We start from the raw sequence: 24,653 nt of genomic DNA on the forward strand, positions 1-24,653 counted from the left end.
CTATAGGAGTAATCCAGAGGAGACAAAGGAGCTTCAGAGGCAAGTTGAGGATTTGATGAGCAAGGGGTACGTGAGGGAGAGCATGAGCTCTTGTGCAGTACCAGTGCTACTAGTGCCAAAGAAGGATGGGACGTGGAGGACGTGCATTGATTGCAGGGCGATCAACAATATCACGGTAAAGTATCGTCATCCCATTCGTAGATTGGATGATATGCTTGATGAATTGCGTGGCTCATGTATTTTCAGTAAAATTGATCTTAAAAGTGGGTACCATCAAATTAGAATGAAAGAGGGTGATGAATGGAAAACTGTTTTTAAGACTAAGTATGTGCTTTATGAATGGTTGGTTATGCCATTTGGACTTACAAATGCGCCCAGTACTTTCATGAGATTAATGAACCATGTCCTATGTGTATTTATAGGCAAGTTTGTGGTTGTGTACTTTGATGATATCTTAGTGTACAGCAAGAACTTAAATGAACATATTAAGCATTTGAGATATGTGTTTGATGTGTTGAGATGCGAAAAGTTGTATGCTAATTTCAAGAAATGTGCCTTTTGCATGGAAAAAGTTGTTTTTCTTGGTTATGTTGTTAGTACGAAGGGTATTGAGGTGGATGAAGAGAAAGTCAAGGCCATCAAGGAGTGGCCAACGCCAAAAAGCATCACTGAGGTAAGAAGCTTTCATGGCTTAGCAAACTTTTATCAGCATTTTGGTAAAGACTTCAGCACCATTACTGCACCACTCACTGAGGTAATTAAAAAGAATGTTGGGTTTCATTGGGGGGCTAATTAAGAGAATGCTTTTGCCACTATTAAAGAAAGGTTGTGCTCTGCACCTGTGTTAGCATTACCTGATTTTAACAAAACTTTTGAGATTGAATGTGATGCCTCAGGAATAGGGATTGGAGCCGTTTTGATGCAGGATAGGCATCCCATAGCCTTCTTCAGTGAAAAGTTAAGTGGGGCATCCCTGAAGTACCCTACTTATGACAAAGAGCTTTATGCTCTTGTTCGTGCATTAGAGACTTGGCAGCACTACCTATGACCAAGGGAATTTGTGATCCACACCGATCATGGATCATTGAAGCATCTCAAGGGTCAAAGTAAGTTGAATAAAAGGCATGCTAGATGAATGGAATACATTGAGACATTTCCCTATGTCATCCGTTACAAGCAAGGTAAGGAAAATATTGTTACTGATGCTCTATCCCGGAGGAGTAGTTTGGATGGACAAAAGAAGGCAGAGTTGGTGAAGTCACTTCATGAGAGGGTACGGCTTCAAATTGCCCAAAAGAATGAAAGGGTTGCTTCCCAAGCCAATAAAGGACGAAGGCGTGTCATCTTTGAACCAGGAGATTGGGTTTGGGTTCACATGCGCAAAGAAAGATTCCCAGCCCATAGAAGGACTAAGTTGCATCATCGAGGAGATGGACCTTTCCAAATTCTTGAGAAAATTAATGACAATGCATATAAAGTGGATCTTCCAGGTGAGTATAAAGTTTCTACAACTTTCAATGTTTCTGATCTTTCTCCTTTTGATGTAGGAGAAAATTCGAGGTCGAATCCTTTTGAGGAGAGGGGGAATGATAGAAACCAAGGTGGGCCTACTCTTAAAGATCCTTTGCAAGTTCCAGATGGGCCAATTACAAGATCAAGGGCCAAGAAGATCAAGGAAGCAATGCAAGGATTGGTGCAATCCACTTGGGATGAAGCCAGCAAGAGCCCAACACTGAAAATGGGTCTGAAAGAAGAAGAACCAGCTTTGATCCACTTTATTCAAGCTGTGGAATACATGACTTAGAGATACGGCCTATAATAATTGGATGCTTCTAATTTGGTTAAATGATTTATTTTATTAGTTTAGAATAAGTGGGCTTGAAGATGCTTGGCTCACATGTCTTATTTCTTATGAACTATGTTTTTGGGAAGGCCTTGTATTTTGGCCAAGGGCTTATTTGGAAAGTTACATTTTAGGAACTAGGGTTTCATCAATTTATTGTAGGGGTTACTGTAGCGCGGGTACTGTAGCCGGTACTGTTCATCAAGGATAATTTTGGGTAAAAGGGGCTTTATTTTGGCTAGGATTTTGATTAGGTTTGGGTTTAAAAACTCTTTGTAGCCTCATTTGAGAGATTAGACAATATTGAATTTTATTTGTGAGTTGAGTTTTCTCCTCTTGTTCTTGATTGAACTATTGAACTTATCAAAGATAAATCACAACATTTGTGGCGTTCCTCCTTTGTAATCTGGGTTCTTGAGACGGGTTCTTCAACGTGTCTAGATTTTAATATAATCTAGGTTCTTGAAACGGGTTCTCATCGGGTCTAGATTCTCCATCCTTGACTTGATTTTTGGCTTTCTTGGAGAGTTTTCAAATTGATGGTGGGTTCAAGGGAATTCATTCCCACTGGTTCATATCAACATCACACCATCCCTCCCTCCAAAGACAAAAAGAGTTAAGAAGGCTACCAGCCAATCTATTGTATGTGATCATTTTATGAGGATTGAGTCTGTTAATCCCATTGAACCTAAAATCCAATGCAATTATTACTTGAAACTTCATGGATATCATTATAAAAATGACACTCCATCAATGTCACACCACCTAAGGTTTGCTTGTCAAGACTCACCCATTAGAGAAAAAAAAAATCGTGAGAGGGATAAATCACCATTACAGTCTGGAGTTAATATGGATGGTAAAGGATCTAGTCTTCAAAAGTTAGGAAAATATGATCCTGAAAAATTAAGGGCGATGATTGCCAATTTTTTTTATCTAGTGTGAATTGCAATTCAATATTATAATATTTTAAACCTTATTGTATGTGATGGTTTAAGAAATATACACGATGCAGTAAATAATATTAGAAAGGCAATGAGATGTAGTAAAGGCAAGACTTGATGGGTAAAACATGTGCAAACGAACTGAATATTGAGTGTGAGAAAATGGTGTGCCAAGGTGTTCCTACTAGATGAAACTCCACATATCTAATGCTGAGTGTTGCTAAAAAATACGAAAAAGCTTTTTGTACTAATGGGAATGAGGGATGCACAGCTTTTGGCATCTTCGTATGAGGATTGGCAAAGGGTTCAAATTTTTATTAAGTTTCTAAAAATTTTTATGATGACACATTGAAAATCTCTGGCTCACTATACGTGACCTCGAATATGCTATTTCAGCAACTTTGAACACACTTTGAACAAAATATGTCTAAGTGAGGATGATGTATTGATGAGCATGATGTCTAATATGAAACTTAAGTTTGATAAATATTGGGAGAACACGGATAAGATGAACATAATTATTTATGTAACTTTTGTCCTTAACCCTCGATATAAGATTACAATTTTGGCATATTGGTTGAAAATGTGCAAAGGGATGAATGGGGAGATATAATTGAGACCAAAGTGAGATTGCTTATAAATCGTTTGATTGAGCAATACCACAGTTTCATGAGCTAGGTGGTAGAAGATCAAATGTAGCCCATAAAAGGTCCTCAAGTATTATTGGTGATAACCCGAACTGTGAAGATTTCAATACAACTCTAGAGCAATATATTGAGGAGCAAAATAGTTTGGTATTTAGCTCGGAGGTAAATATGTATTTGTTAGATGTGATTGAACCAAAACCACCCGAATTTAAGATTTTGACTTGGTGGAAGATGAACTTGTTTAGATATCTCATCCTTGCAGATATTGCACGTAATGTATTTGTCATTCCTATTTCCACCATTGCATCTGAGTCCGCATTCAGCATAGTAGACTTGTATTTGACCCATTTCAAAGCTCATTAGCGCCATGAACTGTATAAGTATTAATATGCACTCAAAATTGGTTGGGTAGTAAACCAATTAATATTCAGGAGGTGGAGGAGCATGTAGAATGCATTGATATCGAAGGTAAATATTTTTGTTTGTTAATTTTGATTTTTTTATTACTAATTTATCAATTTTAACTTAATTTCTATATATATATATTTTTTCTTAAGGTGACCCTCCTCCTTCAACTTCAGCAACTTCAACATTTTTTGTTCTGTGATAATGACCGGGTTGGGGCTATTATGTTTTGTATATTGTGATCGTCAGGTATGATTTTAAAACAATATGGTTTTTTATCGGTTAATATAAATGGTTGCATTCTTGAAATGGTGCAAATAACTCCAGAAATTCAGAGAATGGGTCCTATTGGGTATCTTATTCTATATATTAGATATTTGGGATTTTGGCGCAAATAACCTTATGTTCAGCCGTTATTATTTATAACTCACTTCAGTGCCTAGTTTTTCATCATTCGGCTTGAATGAACCTAATGCTGTATTACAATGTTTATGCTATCTCAAGAGACCACCCAATATCCATGATTTTAGCCTTTCAGAATCTACATGCAGATTCTACTTCGCAAAAGTTAATTGGTTCTTGTTCAAATTCTTTGAGATTTCAACTGGGAAATATTTGAAAAACTTTTTTGTGGCATGTAAATTTGGGACTTTGTTGTGTAAATCCTCTAATTTCCTAACATTATTCTAAAAAACTATTCTCTGAAGTTTGATTGACATACAGTTTGACATGCTTGAGTTCTTGAAAATACAGGCAATCGCTTGGCTTTGGATATTGTCTGTTATTGGAGCCTATTTCAACTCTTTGAATCTTCGATACCTTGGTAACATTTCTAGATCTCGATCTCTTACATATGTTTTATGTTTTCCTTATTGTTTGAGCCTTGTATAATGGTTGGTTATGTGTTTCTCTTAGTTGTTGTGAAGTCTTCCTCTACATGCAAATACCACCTGTTTTGTACGAGAAATATGAAAGGGAGGTGGACTATCTTGCTACCAAAGGCTGACAAGACATGAAGAGTTTGTATAAAAAGTTTGATTCAGTACATATGTAATATGTTGTATAGTGCATTGTATTAGTCTAATTAATTGTGATGTATTATTATTTATTTTACTCTTTGTAAATTGATGTTTTGCATTGTGATGTAATATTATTTATTGTGTATAAAAATAAAAATAAACATAAAGGCCTATAAAAAAAAAAATCTTTTAAATTGGTTAAAAAGAATTAAACATGATATCCGAATATTTTTGAAAAAAAGTGTCATAAAAACATTTGTTAAAGTTTTAAAATGTCTTAAAAAAAAAAAAACGTACCCGGATATCCGGTTACAACTTGGATATTCGGGTTCACATTCGGTTACCGTCCGGATTATTTTTAGATTTATCTAGGCGGATAATAATTTGAATTTTAAAATCCGGATACGGACCTGATTATTCCATATTTGTATCCGGTTTTACACCATTAAGCACGTGACAACTTTTTTTTTTTTTTTTTTTTTTTTGTTTTTAAGAATAAAAAGGGAAAAGCCCATTTTGGATTTGAATACCCCATTACAATGTCCCAACATCCCTCGATAGTCGATACCCACCCTCATCCCTCCCTCTTCCTCCCTTCATCTTGTACGGAATCAGTGAGTCCATCCAACGTCATCCTTTTGTCTGCGCAAGAGAGATCCTTTTCCGGCTAAGATCTTCATTCCCATAATTTATGTTAAAAAGTAAAAACAACTAAACACGAAGTAACGAGTTTATTGTAAATGTTTTCTTCTCCAGACAATATAGGAAATGAAATACTTGTTAAACACTGGAATGTAATTTTGCAAGTTGGTTCTTTTATTTTGCTTAGCAAAGAGATGGAATGTATTATGAAGTCAATGGTACTAGATGATTTTTTTTCAGTGCATGCACCAGTTTGTAAAAAGAAATGGGATGTACACTACAAATTGTTTCAAAATCCATCGAAAGGAAAACGGAAGCAATATTATGTCCATAATGAAAATTTTGTATTGTTCCTTTCAGGGTAACTTTTTTACAAGCAAGTTGTGTCTTGTACTATAATGCTTATGCAAAATCTCCTAGCAATTTGAACGAGAAAAGCCAAGGAAGAATAAACTTGATGGTGCTTGCTAACTTATTCGTACTATTTTTAACATGTTAAACTTGGACCAACAAACTAGAACCAAAACCCTGCATTCAAAAGGCCTCGATACATTACTTGATACAAGAACTTAAATCCAAGTATTGTTATTTAATATATATTTTGATGCAAATCAATACATAAGTTAAATCTAGCCTGAAACATAAAAGCTGTACGTTTTATCGAGCAATGTGAATCATTAATATACAAATCGGCACACAACCAATAAAATGACAAAGGCAACTTGATGCTTTGGAAAGGTCTTATTTCTATCAGTTGATACTACAACATAGATTTCTTCTTCCTCTAAGTTTCAAATTGTTAGAGATACAGAGACTATGAGAGACTGAAGGCATGTATGGCTGATTGGTGATAACATCTTCCGATGAACGATTTATTTCCCAATCCCAATATATTTTGATCGAATTTCCCAATCCCAATATGGAGAAGGCCTTACGTCCACTTCTCTTTCTTATTCTGCTTCAGTGGCTAGAGAACCACCTTTATGGCCGCATCAAGAACAACTTTGACATTCTATTTTTACCATAACACAAATTCTGTAAAAAATGAGGCCACATAAAGAAGTGTTGACTCTACTCCAAACAATGTGATCCCTTATACCACATTGACTAAGGTCACAACACCAAATACAAACAACAAACTGAGAAAGATATATGGTAAATGGAAGCTCAAAAAATAGGAATAACAAACACAGAAAATAGAAGCATATACCTGGTCCATGGTTATGGGTACTGCACCACGGTGATCTATAAGGAATTGCTTATCATCACGAAGATCTACAAAAAAACAAGTTTATTTGTTGTGAAAATTATATACCCAAATTCACTATCTTCTGGTATTCTTTTTCCTTCTTTGGAGACCAGAGAGTAAAGTATTCATATTATGTAATCAACTGGTCATGCCACGCTGGAGATGGGACTTTGCCGCTCAGTTTTTGCCGGAAATGGAAGTGGAGCTCTGAGATTGCTTTGGTTTTGTGGTTTCAGTCGAGCGGGACGGGAGGGGAGGGAGGGAGGGAGGAGTGCGAAGGGGAAGAGAGGAGCTAGATCTGTGTAGTTTTTCTTTTCTAAAGATTTTGTACTAATCATTCAAGAAATGATACGTGGCATCGGTCAAATTTTCGGTCGAATCTCTCGGTTCGCCTATCGTCTTCCTTTTTTTAATTGGTATTGTGAAACTAAAATCTTGGAAGTACATAGGCTTTTGGTAATAAATTTTTATAAGTGTATTTCGAATAATTCAATGGAAGTTATCTCAGTCCAATAATCCATAAAATTTGTCAGCACTCAAGAAGATTAAACCCTAACCGAGGCTTTTACCACTTAAGCTATTTCGTGGGAGTTTCGTATGATACATCAAGTTATATTAGTTTGTGTATTTACTTTTATGATATCACTTTATAGTTAAATTATTTTTCAATTACAAATTTAAATATTGTTTATATTGTAACCCTTGAACATTTATTTCGGTTGGATTTTTTAAAATAAATGATTATACTACTTTCGTCAAAGAACTAATGACCACTGCGCTACTTGATGGATGAGCTAATTCTGTTGATATGTTGTGTGAACTTCTCCTAGAATTTATAGAGTTTCAACTAAGAAGGTTTTTCAATTCTCAACGTGTTTTTTTATAAGTTTGTTCATTTGAGATGACTATAAAAGAATTTAGATGTATTTATCAAAATTGATATTATAGGTACGTTTGGTTTGATTGTAATTATCACAAAATACGCATGCATAAAACTAACAAATAAGGTGAGATGAGGTCCAAATCAAACAAGACTAATGCACTCTCATTATCATCTGTACCATTTGAGAAGGGATTTATATTCATTGAATTACCAAAATTAATCATACTCAAGAATTAATTATTCTAACCATTAAACCGTTTAAAAGATAAATGCATTAGATTACACATTGCTATTATGTGAAAAACACACAAAGATATGCATAGGAGGTTTTATTGCTTGCAACATTCACTGCAAGAAATAAACTCAGCAAAATCCAGCGTTTAAACTTTAAAGTATCTATTTATGGAAGTGATGGGAAAAGATATCTCAACTTTTTCTTTTAATTTTTCCATTTGGTTACAAGTTAAAAATAAAATAAAATATTATTAGAATATAATTTGTTAATATAATATTTATTTTAAAATTTAAAAAAATTAAATTATTTATTATATTTTATATAAAAATTTAAAAAATTATAAGAATTATATAAAATGAAATGATATGAGATGATGTAACTCATAAATCAGCTCAATTTTTTTTTTTTTTTTTTTTTTTTTTTTTTTTTTTTTTTTTTTTTTTTTACGTGGATAGTGGACTTTGTAGGGTGCAGTTAGGGGTGTAAATTTAAATCGGAAAAATCGGACCGGTTTTCTGGAACCAATTCTTATATTATGAAAACCGGTCGTAATCGGTCCGATTTCGGTTCTATAGTTTCCGGACCGGATGGAAAAAATATATATATAAAAATTAATTTTATATATTATATAAAATATATATATATAAGTTTTATATGTAATATATAATTATATATCATATATGAAATAATTTCATACTATAATTTATAAATTATAATATAAAATGTTAATCTTAAATATGAACATTTGTAATTTGTTTGATCATATGTTATTAATATAATTATATATAAGATAATATTATTATAATTTATAAACTAAAAGTTTAATTTTAAAGATGAAAATTTAATTGATCATTTACTTTAAACATAATATATATATTAAATTATTAATAACATTTTATCATAAGAAGTAACACTTTATTATATATTTTTTACATTTTAAAAAATTGAAAGACCGGATCGGACCGGACTGGAAACCGGTAAAATCGGACGTACCGGTTTAGGAAGGTAATTGGGACGTAATCAGTTTTGAAAAATAAAAAATCAGTACATACCGGATCGGTCCTAGATTTTATTCAAAACCGGACCGGACTGGTTACGCCCCTAGGTGTAGTTAAGATAGTTTGGCTTCCACTGTTCCACAGAGCAATAAAACGACGCCGCTTCGGCTACAGAACTTGCCTAATCCTGTGATCCTTTTGAGTCGCTCGCAGACCGCCTCGCCCAGTGTCCAAAAATCGTCCAAAACGGAAGACTTTTGCACAATTTCTCCGTCGTCCAGTGGCCTAAACCTTCCCAAAGCGTCTTGCATGCTCGATCTCGCTATCACTTTATAATCATCGTCATCTTCTTCTTCTTCTTTCCTTTTCGAGATTTACAATCTCTCGGCGATTTTCTGGGATTCCGGGTCAAAATGTCGTGGCTTAGATCTGCGGTTAGCAAGGCCGTAGAGGTCGGCAACAAGAACAACCTCACTCGTACGGTCAAGAACTACGCCGATTCCGTCGTTCAACACGCCGGCCAAGCCGTAGCTGGAGGCGCCAAAATCCTTCAGGATCGCATAGTATTGTTCCTATTATCTATCTATTCTGACTTTCCTGCGTTTTTCTTTTTCGTTGTGGTTTATAATAGTCGGAATATGGGAAAACCAGTTTGATTCAAATTGATTTTTTTTGTTCCATTTAGGTGTAATACATATATACGTGCTATTTTCATGTTACTTATAAAAAAATACATGCCATTTTCAAGTTATCGGGTTTTAGTATTTGGAAGAGTGGGTTGCCTTATTGGGTGTTTTGGGTTTCCATCCAAATTCATGAGGCGACTCGTATTAGGAAGTTAATCGAAAATAGCGCAGAATATAATCGCTTGATAGCACATAATTGAATTCACACAGTGGTTTTCGTAGTGGTTGGCGAGACCTACCACTTGTGACAGTTTTTTGCTACAGACAATAAACAAACGCATTTATTACGGTTTATACACTCTATCCCACTTTGTTAAGTTGCACGCATATGCAGGGGACCCGGAATTTCAGAAGTGTTAAGCAGACCATTAAAAGACTGGAAGAAGCAGCAGTTTCTTGTACTGGCGCTGAAAGAGTTCAGTTACTGAGAAGATGGTTGGTTGTGCTTAAAGATATTGAAAAATTATCTGGAGCTCCACTCGAAGATAAAGAAAAGACCCTTGAGCAACATCTTTCTTCGGATGAAGGAAAGGATAGCCCAAAACGACCATCCCTGGTGACTAAACCCCCCGACCCAACTTTTTTTCTTTGCATTCTCTCTTTTTGAATCTATAATTGCTAGATTGCTGTACTATGATATTATCATAAGCAGTTTCACTTTTTTTTCCTTTACAATTGGAATTCAAATCATTTTAAGGGCAATCATGCCTCTTGGACCGACTGTATAATGAATTTTGATGGCCCTGAATTTTTCCTCAGCAGCCGTAGGGCTATTTGAGCTGGTGGAAGCTTTTGAGTTTCCACGTTAAAATAGGTGGTGCTTTTTTTGTTGGTAAAATTGGTTGTCGTTACCATTTTCTATTGATATTTTTCAGCTTTATTTATAGCATGAAAACCATGAGATCCAAAGGGAATTATGTTGAATCAATGTTTCACGTTGCACACTCTATTGCTTAACTTCTCATTACTTCACTGAGAACTTTTTTGTTTTTGTTCTCTATTTTGTTTTGTTACTTCATTAAGAAAACAAAAAATCGAATGCCTTAGCTGTTACATTGCTTGACCATGATAATTGTTATGACCATGATTCTGTCCTCATACATGCTATGATGATTAGAATTTTTACTCGTCAATTATTTATTCTAAAGCCTTATCATTTCATCAATTTTTTCGGACCAGTATGATTCATGTTTCTGCACATTTTAATATCCTAAATGCTCATTGCATGACTGCAAGATTGCAAGTTAGGGTGAGCTTTCTCGTGTGCAACAGTTGGTAATTAGTTGTTATTTGGGTTTAGATAATTGTTCCTAATTTCTTTTTTCCTCTTATAGGTCCTGTATTATGACTCTGATCTTGGGGGTGAGCCAATGAATTTTCGTGATGTTTTTCTTCAGAGTCAGGCTTTGGAGGGCATAATAATCTCTATGGTACATTGAACTAACTTCAAGCATTTATATACTTTTACTTGAAATGTGCTGACAATCAGTTGAAACTAACTTCAGTATTGTGTTTATACTGTATACACTGGTATTCCATGAGGAATATGTGAAAGAAGTGTGAGTAAGTGAGCTTTATTTATAAGGTCAAGAGTTTAGTCAGCCAACGCAAACCTCAAGCAGCCGAGCATAGGTGTAGAAATAAGTTTTTTTTTTTTTTTTTAATTGAATAACGCACTATTAAAAGAAAAATGAATGAAGTAGAAAATCAAAATATGCTGTTACACATTGAAATTATGTCAAAATTCCACAATTAATTTATTTTTTTGGTCCAGTAAACTGTAAGATGCATTGAAATACAGTCTCAGAGATGCAACTAGTAATTTTTTTTTTTTTTAAGTAAAAAGAGATTTTATTAATCCATGTAATTAGACAATGCCTGAGTACACAATAAGTATACAAGAATGAGCCTAATTACAAACTATGCGCTGCGGAGAGCAGCTTAAAAGTTATTAAAACTCGTTCCATTCAATACAATAGATGAAGCCCAAAACAACAATGTATGAAAGAAAAAGTCCCTAAAACCATCCAGAGAGCGTTCCCTATTGTCAAAACAACGACCATTTCTCCCGTTCCACGTGCACCACATTAAGCATAGAGGCACCATCTTCCAAACAGCCGCAATGTGACGATTGCCCCAAATCCCTCTCCAACATGACCATAAATCTATCACCCTCCTAGGCATTACCCATGCGATACCAAGCCTGGTGAAGATTTCATCCCATAAAACCTTGAATACTTCACAGTTAAGAAGCAGATGATCTGCTGATTCACTATTGTGTTTGCACATGAAGCACCAATCTATTATGTAGAGGCCACACTTTTTCAACTTGTCGATAGTCAATATTTTCCCATAGGATGCCAAGCAGCCGAAGAAAGCAACCTTTAGGGGAACATTGCTCCTCCAAATGCACTTCCATGGGAAGGCATTGGAAGAGTGAGTCGTCAATGCCTTGTAATAGGATTTGACTGAAAAGTTCTTGTTCCCTGCAAGTGTCCAAAATAATCTGTCCTCCCTTCTTGCCTGTAGTTTCAGCGCGTATAACGCGCTGTAAATTTCAGCAATGTCTCCCACCTCCCAATCCTGTATAGCTCTAATAAATCTCATGGACCATTGAAAGGAATCAGTGGAGATGTCCATATTATCAGCCATAGAGGCACCCTTATCTGACACAATCCTATAAAGAGAGAGGAAAGCGTTTTTCAAAGCAACATCACCACACCAAATATCGTGCCAAAACCTAATTCGCATGCCGACGTCCCATTTATGAAGATAAACATAACCATTCTTCTGTTCCTCTCAGTGATACAAAAGTTGTTACCACCCACCTTTGAAAAAACGAAGGTTTTTTATTCCACTGTAAAACGCCTATCTCCCTCCATTTGAGTAGCTCTGAAGAAGAACCAAGAATAGGAAGAACAGAAAGAAAAGGAAATGGGAAAGGATTCACCATGAGAAATGAAGAGGATGGAAAGGTCAACTCCAACGAGAAGCGTCGGAGAAGGGATTACGTGTGTGCATGAGGACAAATAATATGTACGGAGAGAATTTTAAATCTTTCCCACTTTTACTAATAATTTTGATTCTTCCTTAACATTTCTATGACTAGGGGAAACCTAAAGCCAACTAGTAATTTTTTTTTTTAATAAGTAAAAATTTATTAATAACAATAGGCGTAACCAAGTACACTGGGTGTATACAAGAGAGAACACCTAGCCCATAATAGAGTACCCTTAATGACCAGTATACACCAAGCCCGATTGGGACAAAACGCTCCTCCCCGCAGGAAAGCGATTAGTATATTTACAATCATAATATTTGCAAATTGTTTGATGAGTTTTAATGTTTTTGGGTGGTTTGTGATTGTGGTATACCTAGAATTGGGAAAAATTTTATGATGTAGTTAGGATGCCAATCGTGTCCAATTCTCGACAGTCAAGAATTGGGTTAGTGTTTAAGTGAATCCATGTGTGCATATGGAAATTCTTTGAAGTCTGATCATGTTCAATGGAGGATAATCAATGCATGATGATTGTATTATCTATGGAGATTAAAATTTGCCAAAAATTTACATTTTTTTCCTTGAAAATGTATCAAGCAGTATTATATGAGGCCTAAATGGTTTGCCAATTTAGGCGTTTTTGGTTGTCTGTCTAAATATTGGATTAAAGGAAATAATGAGCCACACCACTGGGCCTTTCAATCTAGCGTATGCCTTTATTCTCAATATTTAGACAATGCTCAGTTTTCCTTTCATGTTGACACAATAATGAAAAAATCTCTATGTTTTGTAATTGCTAATTATGGAGGTTAACACAGGTTAACTCTTTTCTGTGCCTCAGATTCTTGAAGCACCAGTTGAAGATGAAGTTTCTCTGCTCCTGGAAATGTTTGGGTCAGTCCTCTCACCATTGCAGCTTGTGGTGGATTATGGGAGAGAAGTTCCTGCATTATTTATTATCTCACTGGAATTAAAAAATCTTCAATCAAATCTTTTTTTTTTTTTTTATACGTAAAATGATATTAATAGGTGTAGCCAAGTACACAGGGTGTATACTAGAAACTTCAATCAATTCAATTTAACATGATGAGGAAATGGCTTTATTTTATCTTCAATTTTGTATTCACTTTTGGGGTTAGTTTTGGTCTTTTGAGGCAAATGTAGTATATAGGTTTTCATAATTCTTAACTTCTGTTCATCCTTAAGAAGATCTGAATCTTTTTTACAATATTATCACCTGCAGGCTCTGTCTTACTGGAGGAACAGAAGTTCATAATGCAATAGTGAGCAGCATACAGGATCTGGCAAAAGTTTTTTCAAGCTACCAAGATGAAGTATTGGTAAATACGTATAAACAAACATCAAATTTAAAAGAAAACCACCATTTTAATGGTTAATTTCTTTATGTGCAAAGTATGGCCCTTCGAGATGGGTTATGCCTCAGTGGGTGGTGGATTTGATTGCTTGTTGGTGTAGTCCTGGTAGTAGCCATAGCTACTTAGAGATTTGGAAAAGCTCCCTTTTGTGTCTGATGCGGTGTATCTGGTGGGAATGTAATACTCGGACTTTTGAAGATTGTGAGTGGACGTGTTATGAGCCATTAAGCTCAATTGTCTTTATGTATGGATGATGTTGTAAAATAGTTTCCGCTCGTAGCTTTCTCAATTTTATGGAATTGTGTTCTTCATCCCTATAGTTCGGTGTTTCCCAATGCATACTTCCTGTGTATTTGGGTTGGGCCCCTTTTTGCTTTGGATAAAATTTACCTTATCAAAAAAAAAAAAAAAAAATGTAAGAAGCGTGCTTTACATACACACATGCACACATGGAGGGATTTTGGCCATCTAGTGCTCGGAAAAGTATAGTGTTACCTTTCTACAACTTCCCTTGGACAAAAAAAAAAAAAAAATCCCAAGTCTTGAAGAGTAGTTTATACTTTTACCCCTGTAATTCTTTTGTCACCTTGATAGGAAGTAAACCTTTTCCTATAGAAAAGTACAACAGCAATATTAAAAACTAGGTCAAGGAAAAATGACCCAATGGAAAAGAAAAACCCAGGTTACTTCATATGTTACAGAAGTACTTAATTTTGATAACTAATTCTTGTGGCGCCACCCCCTTTCTCAATAAAAAGTATTTATAGTTATTTTTTTTCTCTCCTTGTGCAGCTGTGCTTTTGAGTCAGAGTAACATACAGTTTATTGACGCGTATTTCATTTGCAGGTGAAGCGGGAGGAATTGCTTCAATTTGCGCAAGGTGCCATTACAGGGTTGAAAGTCAATGCCGATCTTGGAAGGTGAGGACAGAACAGCTCAGCTGCTCAACGTGATCTGTTGCAAATGCAAACCCTGATTGCCTGCAAGTTTTTTGCTGCTGTTGTATTGGTTATTTTTCCTTTTTCACCTAGCATATTCCCTTTTATTTCTATTCTTGTTGCTTTGCTAGCCTCCATTGGTGCTTATCTCTTGGGTTGCATCCCTTTTGGTGCTCATATTCTATGTTTTAAAGGGAAAAAAAAAAAGAAAAGAAAAAGGAACAAAGTTAACAGTTTTTTTCTTCCTTAATTTATTTGATTTACAGAATAGATGCCGAAGCCATTGAGCTCAAGAAAAAGCTTGATGAAATTGCAGCTTCCCAGAAGCATTTAGATGAAGGCCGTGGAAATGCACCCGAAGAAACAACTTTAGCAACAATAGAGGCGAGCCTCTTTTTTTTTAATAGGCCAATCTTATTGAATGCAAAATTGTCATTGAATCCAGATCTTTTTTTCTTTCTTGATGTGTATACGAATAAGTTTTCTGGAAAGCAAAAAACTTTTCTACCCTTTATTGAGTGGGAAGCTATGAAAAATGGAGCCTGGTTGCTTCATGTTTGTGGTAGGCTCTAACTTATCAAAAAAATGTTTGTGCAGGCTCTAAAAGAAGCGCTTGCACATATTAGAGTTTGTTCCAGATTGGAAGGGCTCTTATTGAAAAAGAAATTTTTAAACAATGGAGATACTCCTGAGGTTCATGCTCAAAAGGTATGCTTCTCTCTTGCTGTTGGACCGCTGCTTGTTACATTTCTCAAACATAGATCATACTGTGCTTTTGTTGTGTTTTACGGGTACAGTCCCAGTTTCTGATTTCTGGGAGTATAGGCGGGTCTTTTAGGTTTACCTGCAGTGCTACACTGCAAGTTCTGAGAATTGGATTTTGTGACACACCCATATACGGGTGCAATCTTACTAGGCTGAATAATTTGTAGTCATTGTATGTATATAGGAGCTAAGGAATTGGAACAAGATAATGAAATTAGTAATTTTATGATAAGTGGCACATTGCATGAGTAGTATAAAGGTCAATGATTGTGAAGGGCTTGATAGTGGCGCTCAGCACATGCTGACATAGTTGTCTGGAAAAAGCAATGTGCCATTGCTGGAAGGAAGAACTCTCTGACTAAAATATGAGTGCAGACTTGTTCCATACATGGGTAATCTTTCTATTGCACATTAGCTTGATCAAAAAGCATATTAGCACAATATTTGAAAATCAAGGCATGACACCCATCTACAAGTCCATGAACCATACCTTTTAGTGTTTTTCTGATAATGGCTCCAAGTTAAGTCTAGCATAATGGGGCATGTCTTGTATGTTTTGTGCCCATTACTTGAATGTAATTTGCTCAACTTGCTTTTCCCCTTCTTGCTGTTTTCTTCCCGGTGGTCTCTGAATCATTAGATTGTCTGAATATTTTGAGTGGCCTTCTTGTAGTGTGAATTGATTACATTTATTTTGTTTCTTTTTTATTTGTATGTGTATTAATCAGTAATGCTAACTTTCCTTAAAAGGCTTTCGAAAGCGACTGTCACCGCTATTGTCTTGTTTCTACAAGCAGGTTGACAAGTTGAAGGTCTTATCAGAATCTCTCGCTAGCTCTGCGACGAAATCTGAAAAACGTATTTCAGATCATAGGTAGAAATCATACTTAAATTTGTGACCTCAAATCTAAATTTTACTGCACTTATGAGCTGGAAGATGTTTTTCATTCAGTTGTTATTATATTGTTGAAACACTTATTTTTAATAAGTGATGAATTTTTTGATTGACGAAAACAATAGGCATATCCCATGTACATAGGACGCATACAAGAGAGAAACCTAAGCACTTATGAGCTGGAAGATGTTTTTCATTCAGTTGTTATTGTCAAGATATTTAGGAATCACATTTATTATATTGTCAAAGATATTGGCAGTTATTATATTGTTGAAACACTTATTAAAACACTTTATGCTGTTGTCTTAAAAATTAAGTTTGGCAAAAGGCATAAAAAGCATTATGCCATGTTTTCATAACGAGTCACTAGCATTATGCCAGAGGCATTGAAAATCTCAAGTGGTTCTCCACTATGGAATGTCAATTTCCTTAGGGTGGCTCAGGATTGGAAAGTTGGGGTTTTATCCGAGCTCTTCAATGTATTGTACTCCATGGAAGTAAGAGAAGGGGACTTGGATAATATGCTTTTGATTCCCTATAGGGAGAGGAAATTCACAGTACATTCATTCTATGAGGCCATCTCAAGCCATAACGACAATCCGTTTTCTTGGAAGAGTATTTGGAGGACTAAGGCGCCTCTCAAGGCGGCGGCTTTCTTCTTATGGACAACTTCATTGGGGAAGATCCTGACCATAGACAACCTAAGGAAATGAGGACTTATCACAATTGGCGGGTGTTGCATGCGCAATAAGAATGGAGAGCCAGTGGATCACTTGCTACTTCATTGTGAGTTTGCACCTTGTGGGATGATGTCTTTATTAGAGTTGGGTTATGCCTGAAAGGGTGGTTGATCTTTTCACTAGCTGGAAAGATTTATACGACATCCCACAGGTTGCAGCAATTTGGAGGATGGTCCCCAAATGCATTATGTGGTGCATTTGGAGGGAGAGGAATGACTGTAACTTTGAAGATACGGAACACTGGACAGTCTCAAAATGTTCTTCTTCAATACTTTATTTTTTTGGGCAATTGCTATAGAATTCAATGGGCTTAGCTTCCACGCTTCCCTTGTATCTATATCTAGTTCTGGACTAGGTGTTCTCTCTTGTATACGTTCTGTGTACTTGGACTACGCCTATTATCCTTATAAATATTTTTTTTAACTGATAAAAAAAGTTAAGTTGGGATCCTGGAGGGTTCTTCAAGAAATCCTAACCATACCAACCAACGAGATGCAAGGCAAACCTGGACCCTTTTACAATCACTTCTGGTGCTCATCTAAAAAATGACTAGCTGATTGCTTGAATATAATTTATGGCATTATTTTGTACTTAATCCACTGTTTCTTTTTGTTACGTTTTAAACTATTCGTTCTCTTCCCTGTTGGCAGATTACAGAAAGAGGAGGCACTAAAAGTTCGTGTAGCCAAAGCAAGTGAAGTTAGTGAAAGAGAGAAGGTAACTTGCTTACACAGCAATGCATTTTTCTTGTCAGGTACCAGTGAACCATAAGAGATAAGAAAAAGTGCAGGTTTGGGGGGTGAGATGATAATTTTGTGTTTTGTTTGAGAGTTTAAAATATTGTGTTTTAATATTATTATTATTTTGGGATTTGAAAAAGGTGAATTGGGATTTGAAAAAGTTGAATTGTTTATTATATTTTGTATGGCGATTTGAAAAATGTGTAATGATGAGATGAGATGAGATGAGAATTTTGTGTCTCATCCCACCCCCCAAACTTGGTAGACTCAGAAAAGCAAGTATCATGATTTTTTTTTTTTTTAAAGCTTTGTATTTTCTCATTTACTTTCCATTTTGGGATGAGAATTACTTCAAAATTATATGGAAATTTTTTTTATACAAAGTATTAAAAACATTAAAAGATTGAAGTAACGGCGCACACATTCACATTTATATGCGTTTATGTATGTATAGAAATTGTTGTGGACTTGTTTTGACATTTAAATGGTTTAATGGTTTATGCTGTTTTACAATTATTGAGAACATCTCCATCTATGTGGATGCATCTCTCGCTATCAAAAACATCTTGTTGCCTCCTTTCATAATGTTTCTCACTAAATGGTACCACATAGTTGTGTAACATATAAAAGGTGGGTGGATGCTATGAGGATTTATTTGACAGTTAGAAGTAGTATAGCTTCCTTTGTGGCTGCTGATCTTCTTAGGCCTTATGGTAGATATGTGGTACAAGGCCATGCTTGCTACAAGCATGTGGCTTTTACACTTGCTGTTTCAATTTGTTTTAGGAGAAAAAATTTAATTTTTTGTTCCATAATTTTGTTTCCAGGTATTAGCAGCTGAGATAGCAGAACTCGAAACACAAAGAGATGATCTTGAAGCTGAATTGAAAAAGGTTTTTTCTGCCTTCTTTTTCTTCCCCCTCTCTATTGTCAAAACTGTTATTTGTATTACGGGGAGAAGTTTTCTTGTCATGTTTGATTCTCGTTCACATGAAACTTGACCTTTCCCCATCTCTTCAATGGTTTAAATCCTGATTCCTATTGTCAAAATGGTTCTCTTCACCTATAATAGTTTATCTCATTTTCTGCACTTTTTATATTGTTGGATGCTTTTAATATACTTTTCTTTTTTTTTTTCTTTTGTATAACGAATACCAAAATTTTCCTTCGTGATAAACTTGTGTACAAAATCCATTCAAAGCTCGCTCTTTCAATCATGGAATTTAACATATCACACATACCAGACTTCAAAATTTAATTAATGTTTACTTATTGAAAAAGTTATTAATGTCTGAAATTGCCAAAAGAACAATCTGCCTTATAACTATTATGGGACTAATTATTATGATGAGAACTCATGCCTTAAATATTGCAAATACCTCTAACATTGTCAAGGCTTCAATCTTACACCAAAGTTACTATTCTGTAATCTTGTCTTTATAGTAGTTTCAAAGAAGTTTGAAAGTCAATCAACAAGGGCCCGTCAACCCTTTTTTAGGCATTTTAGTAACCTTCTTATTATTGTCTTTTTTCTTGCCCTCCATTGATTCTGATTTTTTTATTTTTTATAAGTCATTGATTGTGAATATTTTTAAGCCGGTGCATGTGATGTAGGTTAACATTTCCTTGGCTGCTGCTCATGCACGCCTTCGTAATGCCAGAGAAGAGAGAGACCAGTTTGAGGAAGCTAATAATCAGATTGTTGTTCACTTGAAAACGAAGGTCTGGATTCTTGTTTTATGGTGATCTTAATTTTTCTGCAGTGCATCTATACTGGCTACTTACCATTCAAATACCCAAAATATCCTATGGAAAATGTTTATAGGAAGATGAGCTTTCCCAATCCATAGCCTCAGCTAGGGTAGAAGCAGATGTTCTCAGCACATGGATTAATTTTCTGGAAGATACTTGGGTTCTTCAACTCTCGCATGCGGAAACTAAGGAGAAGCAGGTCAAGTATGTACCTTGACTCAGTGTATTGAGTAGTGCCCACCAGGGAGTTTTTCTTTTTAAGCATTTTCCATACATATTTCTAACTTTCTTACCCAGTGGACGATAAATGCAGTGGCCCTTACTTCCTATTCTTGCTTATGTTTCTTGCATGGTTACTTACTATTCCTTCTTTTCTTTGCTTATACTAGTGATGAACTGGAGAGGCATGAAGACTATTTTGTAAACTTGGCCATTCATCTCCTTTCTAATTACAAGGTATGTTAATATTCTTTATAATAAAGATTTTTTCAAGTCTACTTATCCAAAAAAAGAAAAAAGATTTATTCCAGCAATGGAAGCTAAAGTAGTGGATAAAGTTGTAAGCTCTCACATTCTCCCCTGCCCTAATCCAACTTGTACCCCTTGTGCAGAAAGAGTTGGGGCCATCAATCGGCCTTATTCGAAAATTTGTGGATAACTTAAAGAATTTGAGTGAGGGGTAATGCCTTTTGTTGCACTGAGATTGTTATGACCTATTTAACGCAGTTTATTAATTCTTTTCCTGATGAGACAGGTCAGCAAAGGCATCGACTTTGGATAATGAGGATTCTAAAGTATTTAACCCAAGAAAAAATCTTGAGGAGGAATATTTGGATTATGAAGCCAAGGTACAAATTACCAAAAGCTGTAATTTATTTCACAGTACTAAGATATTGATATGTTCGTGCTTACAATATCAAAGCTTCATTTATGGGCTCTCTTCAACTGTATTGAAAATTCTACCTTTTGGCTAATTTTTTTTTCTGTGCTATCATCTTTCAGCCTGGTTTTTAAAAACGCAAAAGCTTGAAACTACTTTTCACCTATACCAGTTCTGCTTCAGACTAAGCATCATGAATGAGGTTGCATAAATAAGTGACTTACAAGTGTCTATCATATGCACATGACATTTCCATCAACTCTGGATAATCCAAGCTTTATTACGCGTTCAAATCCCAGCAGTAACTCAGACATCTTGGGTTTGATTTCGCATTAGGAGTTTTCTTGGATTACCCGGTACACATGTAACGGGTGGGGGGTCATGTATTTGGGGTTTACTTCCCAAGGGTGGGTCTGAAACAAAAACAAAAAATGAAAAATGAAAAGAAAAGAGATTGGATTGATAAAAATGGGATGGAGCGGGAGGATGAAAGCTATGACTTCATTTTTTTCCATGTATCTGGTTCTTTGTGAAGAAAGGAATGGAAGGAAAAAATAATAATAGACCTCTTATATGTCTTCTGATTTGTTTTCGTGTCAGATCATAACCACCTTCAGTGTAGTGGATAACATGAAGGAGCAATATTATGCTCAGGAAGGGAAATATTTCAGGTTCAATATTATGGCCATGACTTCACCTGTTATGGTTTTTGCTTCATGATTTTTTTTTTTTTTTTTGGGTGGGGGTGGGGGGGAGAGGGTCCATCATTTCCCCTCTAAAGTGATTTACTTGGCCTCTCTTAATCCAGGAAAGATGATTTGATGGTCAAGGAGCTTTTTGATGACATTGAAAGGTTAAGAGCAGAATTCGAGTCTATTGAGAGACCAATCTTAGAGATGGAGACACCAACCCCGAAGGCTGAAACTCAATCTGTTGAGAAGCAGCAGAAAGCTCCATCTCCTCCTCCAATGCAGGGTACTGAAACACTGAAGGCTGAGAAAGACGAACAGCCAAGATCACCTGCAATCATGGCAGAGCAAATGCTAGACACTGAAGCAGAACTTGCAAAGTTGGAGTCCGAGTTTGGGAAGGTCGGTCAAGACTACTCTGCTGGGGAGATTGGTGACTGGGAATTCGATGAGCTTGAAAGAGAATTAAGAGCTGGTGATTCAGCAACAAGCAAATAAACCTTCGACTGCATACATGGCTATCCAGTTATCCCAAGTGTAGTAAACAAGCAAGCATATGTACAAGTACGATATACATTTCCGTGTTGCATTCTGACCTCTACGAAGCTCCCTTTTAGATATCAAGCTTCTCTTTGTAACTTCTTTGTAGCAATTTATACAGTTTCTATATTTTTCATTCTTCTGTAGATTCTCAAACTTGTATCATGTTTTAAGGAACGTATTAAACAAATCAAGTAAACTTGTATGGAAGTAAATGTGGAACCTTAAAGGATGATTTCTGTTTGCATCATTCGAGTGCAATATTCGTGTAAGGGGGTCTCTCTCTCTCTCTCTCTCTCTCTATATATATATATATATATATAAATATAAAAATTGATAAGGGTTGTTCTGCAATATCTTACTCCGTTCCCAAGACTGCCTACTTTTGAGTTGAGAATGTGGCCACAATTGTCTCCTTGGACAAGGTGGTTAGTGTTAAAGGGGGCCTGTCGTGCTTTCTCACTCAGAAACAAAGGTTTTTAAGGTCCCTGTTAAATGTTGATTTGTCAGAGAAGTTTCCGGACATAGAAGTTGAAATCTGTTTTATCTTTGTAGAACATCATTATTGTACAGGGTTTCATGCTTTCAGCACTAGGGTACACAAGCTATTGGGCTTGGGAACCCCTCGCCCAAAATCCCTTCAAAAGGCAGTTTGTAAATTGACTACCAAAACACATTGCCTGGAACTGTATATGTGCTGTTACATTTCTATTTTTTTCTTGGTGCTGGTTGGATACCCGGCAATGGAGCCCCCAATAGTCGGCTCTACTGGTTTATCCCTGTACCAATCAGATTACTACTCTATAGCATCCAGCTTTCCTGGGTGGTGGTGGGTCATTTAGATGGATGCATGTATGGCTGTCCTTTGCTTGTACTTTTCTCTTTTGTTAGGCAGTATTAATCTTCACTTCTGAACAGAACGCTCTAGATTTTTTAGGGAAAATTTAGTGGGGAGTTGTTAAAATTTCAGTCATTCTTAACAGCTAAGCCATACACTGATACACACCACACCATGCTTTGAACACAACTAAAAAGACTTTTACAAAACTTGCATGAAATAATAGCAGTTGATGTGTTTAATTTCTTGTGAATGCAACAGAAACAATACAACTCTAACTAACTGTCTCGTTCTTGAGAATGGAAGGTTCCTAATTATTTCATTGTCAGTGGTTGAAGACGTGTCTGTATAAGAGAGAATGCTAAACATAGTGTGGTGTGTGTCAACTGTCAAAAGAAGAAGCAATTAAAAAAAAAAAAAAAGTGTCGAGCTGCGCAAGCATTCCATCCAGAATTTCCATTCCCCACCATGTATTGTCGGATCATAGGTTGGTTCTCTGTGTCTCTCTGCTATCATTGTGTTAGCTTTCAGTAAGGTGAAACGTTTGGTAACTGATAATTTTAAAAAAAATTAATCCCAATCCAAATTTTTAGACCAAAACAAGTTCCATCATTTTAAATATCTTATCTTGTTACCGTAATCAGCAAAAAACAAAAACCTTCCATGCATATTTCCAATGAGCCCCACCCTATACCCTCAACAAAGAAACTTGCCATCAAAACATCTTTTATGTTTGCTGAATTATCCTAAACCCCAAAATCTTAAAGATATAGTTCAAAAACTATGTAAATCCAAGACAAGGAAAAAAAAAAAAAAAAAAAACTCTAAAAAGATGCAATATAAAAGCCGAAAGGCCGAGAAAGTTTATTGAGCAGATGCATTTGTTGATAGCATAATCGTGAAGAAGCTCGAACAAAATTTCTGATAAATGATTAAAAAATTAACGAAAAAGTAAAACAAACCCAGGAATCCAGTGAAAGTGATAAAAGCACGCGAAGTATAAAGTCGTTCCTTAGTATAGGTTTCCTCCAATCGAATGGAAGGCTTTTTCCCAGTTCATGCAGGTCCTTTTTTTATTTTTTAAAAATCTCTGGTGCACGGAGACAGACGAATAAAATATTATGTTTTGAGAGTGCAGAAGCCATGTTTAAAGCTATAAACAGGTTCGAAGTTTGAATGTAGCTGATAGTGATAGCCGTAGGGGCTTGGAGAGTTCTGCATAAAAAGCCAGAAATATGTATTACTTTTCAGGTACATTCTCTTAATCTGTGACTATCAAGTTCCCTAATCAAATTTAAAATCAGATACATGCAGTACTTCACCCATCTCAAACATTTCGTGTGTTTTCTCCTATTTTCCCTTTAGATAAGATATATTGATTAATCAAGGAAAGCCATAATCTGAGCAAGTCACAAGTCTGGAATAGCTTATAGATTGTGTAGTACAATCAATCTTGCACTATTTAGAGACAATACATGTAGTCACAACAACCAGTAGGATGCATGGATGCCATTTCACACGAAGCAGACACAGAAGCAGCAAAGCCATCTTTCTTGAAACCGACATCTCTCCATTTTCTTAGAGCCAAAATCAGGGATATTCCTGCAAATAGACCACATAAGGCAACAAAAAACAACTCTACAAAGCCTAACTTAGCCCCATAAACTAACCCTAACACACCGAGGACAAAGTAGTTTCACGCCTGTGGATATTGATAATAGACATGGGTCTCATCTTCTTAACGACAATATGAAGTTACATAACTGCTTCCATGTGGGTGTTCTAGCCTTAAAACTTGATGGCGATGTTGCCTCTATGTGACAGTCGAGAATATGGAATACAGGCATATGACCCCTAACAAATAATCAAGAATTGATGATGACCCAAAGTGCTTTGAAAGAAAACAGCTTACGAGAGTATAATACTGCATAATTCACTTTAAAACCATTA

The 24,653-nt window shown here is 35.7% G+C and overlaps 1 protein-coding gene across 1 annotated transcript; it reads left to right on the forward strand.

The window, feature by feature from the left end:
• The first annotated feature begins 9,024 nt into the window (after positions 1–9,024).
• LOC121246335 lies at positions 9,025–22,115 on the forward strand. Its single transcript, XM_041144456.1, has 18 exons — positions 9,025–9,425; positions 9,883–10,104; positions 10,883–10,978; positions 13,391–13,443; positions 13,793–13,889; positions 14,773–14,846; positions 15,131–15,248; positions 15,462–15,572; positions 16,427–16,503; positions 17,915–17,981; positions 18,832–18,897; positions 19,619–19,726; positions 19,830–19,960; positions 20,146–20,212; positions 20,368–20,435; positions 20,511–20,604; positions 21,237–21,307; positions 21,445–22,115. Exons 1-18 carry the CDS (start codon positions 9,276–9,278, stop codon positions 21,821–21,823), a joined length of 2,049 nt encoding a protein of 682 aa, XP_041000390.1. The 5' UTR covers positions 9,025–9,275; the 3' UTR covers positions 21,824–22,115.
• Positions 22,116–24,653: the final 2,538 nt, after the last annotated feature.

Source organism: Juglans microcarpa x Juglans regia, chromosome 1S (genome assembly GCF_004785595.1).
Source record: "Juglans microcarpa x Juglans regia isolate MS1-56 chromosome 1S, Jm3101_v1.0, whole genome shotgun sequence".
Taxonomy (NCBI): Eukaryota; Viridiplantae; Streptophyta; class Magnoliopsida; order Fagales; family Juglandaceae; genus Juglans; species Juglans microcarpa x Juglans regia.

What these genes read in the sequence shown, in the direction of transcription:
- LOC121246335 (XM_041144456.1), top strand. Translation starts at nt 9,276, where the DNA reads ATGTCGTGGCTTAGATCTGCGGTTAGCAAGGCCGTAGAGGTCGGCAAC. An exon ending in GCTACCAAGATGAAGTATTG is followed by an intron (nt 13,890 to 14,772) that starts GTAAATACGTAT and finishes TTTCATTTGCAG; the next exon opens with GTGAAGCGGGAGGAATTGCT. An exon ending in TTGAAGCTGAATTGAAAAAG is followed by an intron (nt 18,898 to 19,618) that starts GTTTTTTCTGCC and finishes CATGTGATGTAG; the next exon opens with GTTAACATTTCCTTGGCTGC.